The sequence below is a fragment of the Sesamum indicum genome, linkage group LG8 (genome assembly GCF_026168435.1).
Source record: "Sesamum indicum cultivar Baizhima isolate 11 linkage group LG8, ASM2616843v1, whole genome shotgun sequence".
NCBI classification, from domain to species: Eukaryota; Viridiplantae; Streptophyta; class Magnoliopsida; order Lamiales; family Pedaliaceae; genus Sesamum; species Sesamum indicum.
In genome coordinates, this window is record NC_142664.1 from 2293568 (window position 1) to 2301605 (window position 8038).

Below are 8038 nucleotides of genomic sequence, written 5' to 3' on the forward strand. Positions count from 1 at the left end.
TTCATTATTAGGTCCTACCAATAACCATAACTGTTTATTTATTTAAACGTGTTATATCTGCATCAATGATCAACCAATAGAATCAAGCATGAATCCGACCTTAATTGGAAAAGTCTTCTCCTATATTTCCCTTTTCTAACCTATTAGCTCTCTAATTTAATTTAGTTTATACTCTTTAAAATCAAAATCGGCCCTACCCCCAACTATTTCTATTTTTGAAGGAATCGATTTGAAGCCAATCCCTGGTGACTCAACCCTACTTCCACTACTACAAAAGTATTCGTAGGGATTATTTTTAGTGGTCTCAACTCCCATCAGTCAATTGGAGGTAAATATATATTTTTATCCGACTTTTTATTAATATCAGCAAATTTGGTGAATTTTAACAAAATAAAGGGACTTATTGTTAGATGAAATCAAAACTTAGGGATGCTAGATGTAATTTTTTAAAATTATGAGAACCCATGTGTAATTACACTAAATTTCAGGAGTGGAAATAGTAATTATCCATAATAGTTAAAGATATTAAAATTTTCTGTAAAATTCTGTTAGTATTTCTCAAAACTTGGGAATTGAGATAAAAATTTATTTCATTGATTTCGTGATGGATCTCATAACATGAATTTCAAATTTTTAATAACAGATTCTTTCGATTTGTTAATTTTATTTTTAAAACGATTTCAAACTTTTCGGCTCTCAAACTATCACATTGCAAACTAATACTCCCCTTATTATGGGAATAAAGACAATATTCGATCTTTCTTAGAAAATATAATTTTAGCTTATTTTTTTAGGATGATTTCACTATCTTTATCCTAAATTTGGTTAAATTACACATATATTTTCTACGTTCTGAGAAATTATACCGAGCACTCTTAACGCCTGTTTCCATCTAATGAATAGATGCATCTATCAATAAAATTCATGAAATTTGCTGATTTTAACATAAAAATTGAATACAATTTTCGTTTACAATCGTGACTTATTACAGACTTAATGTAGGTCAAACAAATATTTTCTGCCCAAACTACGAATATGTTTGACCTGTAATAACTTTGTATTAAGTCAATCGAGAAGACATGAATTTTCATCAATTTTTTTTTGCTAAAATCAGCAAATTCCATGAATTTTACTGACAGATGCATCTATTTGTTAGATGGCAACAAACACCATAGTGCTAGATATAATTTTTCAAACTATAAATAGATTTACATGTAAGTATATTAAATATTAAGAAAGGTCAGTGTACTTTTCCCTTTATTTCCTTTATTTTATATAAATTCCGTTTAAATGTAGAAAAATATAATATTAATTCCTACCCAATTTGCCCCCTTCCAAAATATAAACAATTGAGGATATTTTCAAAGCTTCCCTTCACTATTAGAAAATAGGGGTATCAGAGATGGAAAATTCCTGTATCTGAAATTATGATTTTCGTCTGTGAAATGAAATAGCGGCGGAAAAATTCATTGCCGCACTATATGGCTGAAAGCCCAGTGGCTAAATATTAGTAACGAAAGTATTCCATCTCTAATTTCGAAACCCAGCATTTCAAGACCAAATTTCATTTTAAATTTCTTAGAAATAAATCAAAAGTAAAACTTGGAGTGGCCCTCTGTTACACTCAGTAGTTTTATAAATATAAAACTCAAAAATTGATAAAAAAAAATTATAAGTGAATTACCTATCAATTAAAAAAAATATAACACAATACAAATATATACTGAAATATGATATAAAATTTATATGTGTCATATTAAATAATATTTTTAATTATAAAAAAAATATTATAATTTACTAAGTTTTTGATTAAATTTATTTTTGTATAAAGTTGAGTCTATAAATAAAAGTATCATAATTCATTATTATCCAATATAAAATATATGAAATTGATTAATAATTATAATATATATTCAATTTTGAATATAAAATTGATAAAGCATTGAGTATGAAATTAAATATATAAAAAACTTTAAAATAAACATATATATATATATATATATAAAAAGATAGCGAGCCGACTCCCGAACTAATGAACAGAGAGGATTAAGCTCGAACTCGAATTTTTCAACGGGGTGGTTGTGTTGTTGGGCTTCCTCTGGGTGGTCTAGTGGGCATCCGCCAAGAAGATGTTGGTGTCTACGTGTCATCATTTCTTCTGGGCTTTACATGAATATTGGTCCGTTTCTTCCAACGACCACTATTGGGTTTTTGGGCTGAGGGTTATGCCCCTATGGGCCGCATTGTGAGTTGGGCCACCTCTTTGGGCCAGGTGTATTTTTATGCCATTGATGAAGATTACTTCCAAACAATTCATTTTATTAAATATATAGATCAATTTTTTAAATATATCTAGCCGTATATAAAAAAATAAGAGAAAAGAAAGACTATAATAATGAAAAAGATAAAGAATGAAAAAGTTTAAAATACAAAATATATAAAAATATAGGTAAAATTGCTTTTCTAGTCCCATAGAACACAGAGATCTACAATTTTGGTCCTTCGCTTTATGAATTCTTTTGGAAAGTCCTAAATTGGATTTTCTCGGCATATTTTGTCTGGTGCCCAACTTTCATAAAAAAATAATTATAGTTATGTCACGACCAAAAGTGTTGACCCCCCATTCCGTGGGACCAAATAAAAGTTTTTTTCCTTCTTAGTCATTCTTCGTTGACTGTTTGATGTATATTAGTAAAAAAATATTAACCTACGAGGGTAAAAAATAAATTAAACATATATGAGGCACATGTTAAACAAATGCAACCCACCGCACAATATAACTCCCAACACTACTATAAATACCAAAAATATTATTTTTTAAACCTAACCATTATTCATTGATAGTGACAACTCTTACTAAAAAACTCCGTCGAAAATCGTATTTTCACCTAGTGAGTTATCATGTCGCGGGTAAAATTCTCAATTTTATCCCTTCGTAAAAATCTTGACCACATCATTGTTTTAATTTTTTCAAGCTTAAAAAAGATCTAGATATCATGCCTTTTGTAAATTATTTTATCTTTTAACTCTGTCAGGGACTTATAAGATCCATTTTACTCAATGAGAAAAGAATTACAGATACATGGATCGATAATGTTGTTTAAGATCATTTACGTCGCGACTATCTTTTGATGATTAAATAAAGACTTGTTTCATTTAATAAGTCAATTGATAAAAAAGGACTTGCACGATCAGGGGGTTTTGATACTTTTGGTCCCAAAGGTTTTTTTGGTCAAACACTAATGGCCACATGCATGTCATGTGTGGCCGGCGTCTATTTTTTTACGGAAGCTAGGGGGTAGGACTAAATGTATCGAAAAAAATTAATTTTAAATAATTTTCAAATTCACATAAAGCAAAGAATTGAAAGTGTAGACCCCTATCTTATGGGATGAAAATTACTATTTTGCCGAAATACATATCATGACTGTTGTGTTTTTTAATAAATTAAAAAAGGAAAAAAAATGGCCATATTGATATGCTATAAGTTTGATAGGATTATAGCAACTTGTAAATCAAACAGATAAATGTTAAACGAATGTACCTGATGCGAACAAAAATAAAATGGTGTTCGAGTCCACTAAGAGTGGAAAATAGTGAAATAAAGTTAGTAGAAAATAAAAGAGAGTAAATGAGTGAGTTGGGAGTATTATTCCTCATTTTTCGTATACAAAATAGAGATTGATATTGAAGTAAATCACTAACTATGAAATTACAATGTTCTTTTCAACTAAAGTGGTAGTATAAATGTAAAAGTTGTAATATATAAGCTCAAGTCCAAAACATGGCCTCCTCCAATTGAGAGACCTCTCTATTTATGGGCAACCGTCAACCGATTGGAGAAGACACTACGAATTTGGTGGAGCATGATCTCAAAGTGTTTATAAATGGCATCCATGGATAAGATGGAGGATCTCTAGCGGTGGAGGATTCCCTGGATTTAGTGGAGGGCTATCTCTTGGGGGTTAAAAACCCGCAATTCTCAGGAGCGGTTGGAGTCGGCTGCGAATAAAGGTATCTTTTAGAGATAAGGATGCCTTTTCGAATTTTCTGCGAGATGATTGAGGAGACGCCTTCTCCCAAAAATGTGTTTTAATAGGCCTATGTTGTACCTTTTGTCTTTTATCCTTTGAATAAATACATTTAGTTATGTAATTTTGATACTTTTGAGACATTTATTCCTGTAACTATTAATAGAATAACTTTAGTCTGTATGTCTTTTATTAAAACACATTTTGTCCAGTAATTATTTATAAAAACTGACACTTTTAGTTCTACTTTTGATAAAAAAAAAAGATAAAATAAAATAAAAGGATTGCTGAAAAAAATTGCGTGATGCTCACTCGAGGAAGATGCTGGTTGTTTGTTGTGGAAAATAGAATAGTGTTCTCGTAGGACAGAGAAAGCTCATAAAGAAGGAACTCAATAACTCAAGGACTCAAGAACTCAGAAGGACAACTCATAACATCTAGCTCATAATTCATGGAGGATTGATCAGTAGAGCTACTATTCTATTCCTCTCTCTGTTCGGAATAGGCAGCTCGAGATTAGAGCAGTAGACCAGCTCACTCTATTCTTCCTTGCAGTCAGAATAGCGCTGGTCGGACCGATCTCCTCAAGATGTTAGCTTCGAGCTTCTTCTTCGAATAAGCTCTCGACTCCTCTTTCGGAGGAGGTTCCCCAGTCCGGTAATAAGCTAGATTCAAGAAAATGCATTTTATTCACTAGAATCCCACACATTCTTAAACTAAGATTCCAACTTCCCCTTCCCACTTTGAAACCCTAATTTTTCACCCCAAATCCACCAATTCTTGTCCCTTTCATTAATCGAGACAAAATTTGTCTAATTCACTTCTACCCCATATTTAATCCGTCTTAAAAGGTGTCATTTTTACCCAAAAAAGGAGGTTCTGTGAGTGATCGAAGTAACCGAAAATGTCTGAAAATTCTTCAATTTCAACTGCGGAAGACCTAGTCGGCTGAGGACACTTTGGACAAATGATAATCCAAGAAGATTCACTCACATGTGAAAGTTATGGGGTTAGCCTATGATTTTGTTTCTATAATTTATGTTAGTTATTGTGTAATAATTTGCAGGTTTGGGGAAATTAATCTTAAATAATGAATTAGGGCAAAGATAATGAATTAAAACGTATGGTAGTGTTTAGTAATTAATGCATGAAAATACGTATTTTTTCTCCGGTACCATATGTCACTCGCTGGCAAAGTAGGACTAAAAGTGTTGATTTTTATAAATTATAGAACTAAATGTATTTTAGTAAAATACATATAGAAGTAAAATTATTCTGTCAATAATTGCAGAAATTAATGTGTCAAAAGTATCAAAATTATAGGACTAAAGGGTTTAATGCAATTTACCCCTTATCATATTATAAATGAGCGAATTATCCCCTATGAAAAAACAATAGCAATTTATCCCCCTGTATTGAAGCAATTTACCCCCCCCCCCCCTATTTAGGGAGGTAAATTGCTTAAATTTAAAAAACACAAGGGGCTAAATTGCTGTATTGCTAATTTTTTTTATAGAAGCTAATTTGCATATTTGCAATATCACAAAGGACTAAATTGCATTTTTCTCCAAGACTAAATATATTTATTTGAAAGATATAGAACGAAAAGTGCAACACATCTATAGTTACAGAACAAAAACTGAAATTTTGCCAATAAGTTGTTGATATACCTATTATGGCATAATTAATTCTATTCACTAATAATTATATTACTAGAAAATCAAAATTAGTATCACTTAATATATATGTTTTGTCACAAAATTTAAAATTGTCACCTAAAAAGGGATTTGTTTCATGATGAGTAGTTCCTATTATACAATCAAACTGTGTCAGCACAGAGCCAACTCCTTTCATCCATTCCACAATAATTAAGAGCAAAAATTTATTCCACATATGGTTCTTGAACAAACATTTTGGAACTGAAAATTACAAACGAAGATCATGAAAATTAGCCCTTCTCAGAATGATCATTCTGCATGCTCTGGAATTAATTCTCCACCAATGACTGGAAACCTGTCGATCAGCAAAGGGTTTCGTCAAACATCTCAAGGTGAAGATTCTTGGGAAAAAGAGTGTGTTAGTTCGTGCAAAGAGATGGCAGCTTAGGCGGAGCATTGGAAGCCGGAGGGCGGAGTTTTGCCGCAGTCGATGAGGACTTGAAGAGCAATTGGGATGATGATGTTAATGTTTAGAAGCTTAGCCTTGATGCTGGTGCAAAGGCAGACGGCTGCGTCCAAGTCCAGCAAACCTCCGAGTATAGGGCAGCAAGCGTCTTTGGCACTGCTGCCGATGCCGATGTGAATGAGGCCGCCTAGCACGTCGACACATGCACCTAGTTTCAATGAGTCGACGGGGCATGTGTCTTGCGCTTTTGGCGGTGGTGGTGGTGGACATGGTGTTTCTGGTGGTGGTTCTGGCACAGGTGGTGGCGGTGATGGTGGTGTTATTGACGGTGGAGATGGTACTACAGGAGGCGTGGGAGTGATGGGAGGATTGGGAATGACTGGAGGGTAAAAAACAGGAGGTTTGGGTACTGGTGGAGGATTGGGAATAATTGGAGGGTACACGATAGGAGGTTTGGGCATGGGAGGATTAGGTGTGGGCGGAGGGTGCACAATAGGAGGATTCGGCACATGAGGTGGCTTCACTATAGGTGGTTTGGGAATAGTTGGAGGGCGCACGATGGGAGGTTTGGGAGGGTGCACGATCGGAGGTTTGGGGACGTGGGGTGGTTTGGGGGTGACAGGAGGATGCACGATGGGAGGTTTGGGAATAGTTGGAGGGCGCACAACGGGAGGTTTGGGAGTGTAGGGTGGCTTAACTACGGGAGGTTTGGGGATGTGGGGTGGTTTGGGGATGACAGGAGGATGCACGACGGGAGGTTTGGGTGCGTGTCGTGGTGGTTTTACAACCGGAGGCTTTGTCGGGGGACAAGGTGGCTCTACCTTTGGTGGAAATTTGTGGGGTGGTTTGAGTTTTGGTGGTTTGGGAGGAGGGGTTGGGTATGGACAATATGGACATGCTATAGAAATTTGCAGTATCCCCAAGTGGAGTAGAAGGATTAGGAGTTGGGTGATGGTATTGAGCTTGCAATTGCCCATCTTATCAGATGTGAGAAATGTGTTTGGAATTGGCCTTTTTATAGAGATGGGCGATGGAGAGTGATTGAGCAAAACTATGTGCTCTCTCCCATGTGGGGATATTTTACTCGGTGTACAATTTCAGAAAAACTAAAATATTTTTTTTCATATTTGATAAACTTACTTAAAAAAAAATAGTTTTAAGTTAGATCATCTGTTTATTTTGGAATGCTGTAAAAATAAAATATAAGAATCTTTACTTAAAACATATAAAATACAATTCATGAATCGGGACAGTTGTTTTATATACGACGTCGTACAATTCAAATTTGATAATCAGCATTAGTCAAACGTTAGCAAAACAAAGTATGTCATCGAGTGTCTGTTAAAGCGCCAAATCCCGCACAAATATTTTCAAAGTATTTTCTCGTTGATACCATAATCCTGCATCGACAATCACCGTTTACCCAAAAATATTATAATTATAATTAATCAACACTATTTTTTTTTTATTTATGTTTTTGGTAAATGATGCATGCCCTAGTGCATAGAGTGATAAGTGGGGTAGGATTGAGCCTTTTAGGCCCCAAAATTTCAAACTTGCAAGGACAATTGGAATGGAGCAAGTTTTTAACATGTAGTGGCTATTTTCACCCGTGATTGGCCCAACATACTTTTCAAACCTGCTGCATGTGAATGTGAATTTAATAAAACTAGAATTCCTCATTGCCCAATCACAAAACATTACAAAGATTTCCTGTCACAAAACAACATATACTTTCACAAAGATTCCTATCTTTGCTCAAAGAATTGCAAATCTAGAGAAATAGGTTGTCGCCTTATATGATTTTGGCTTTGACTAAATCCCAGATAGACTCATCAATGTATGCCCAACTTGCTGTTACAAACATACTCCAAAGTTTCACC

The 8038-nt window shown here is 34.3% G+C and overlaps 1 protein-coding gene across 1 annotated transcript; it reads right to left on the reverse strand.

Annotated features, from left to right (window-relative positions):
* Positions 1 to 5899: 5899 nt before the first annotated feature.
* Positions 5900 to 7132, reverse strand: LOC105167445 (uncharacterized). Its single transcript, XM_011087164.3, has one exon. The coding sequence runs from the start codon at positions 7130 to 7132 to the stop codon at positions 6134 to 6136; it is 999 nt and encodes a 332-aa protein (XP_011085466.1). The 3' UTR covers positions 5900 to 6133.
* Positions 7133 to 8038: the final 906 nt, after the last annotated feature.

Excerpts from the sequence above, each read along its gene's own strand:
- LOC105167445 (XM_011087164.3), bottom strand. The coding sequence starts at position 7,132 with ATGGGCAATTGCAAGCTCAATACCATCACCCAACTCCTAATCCTTCTA.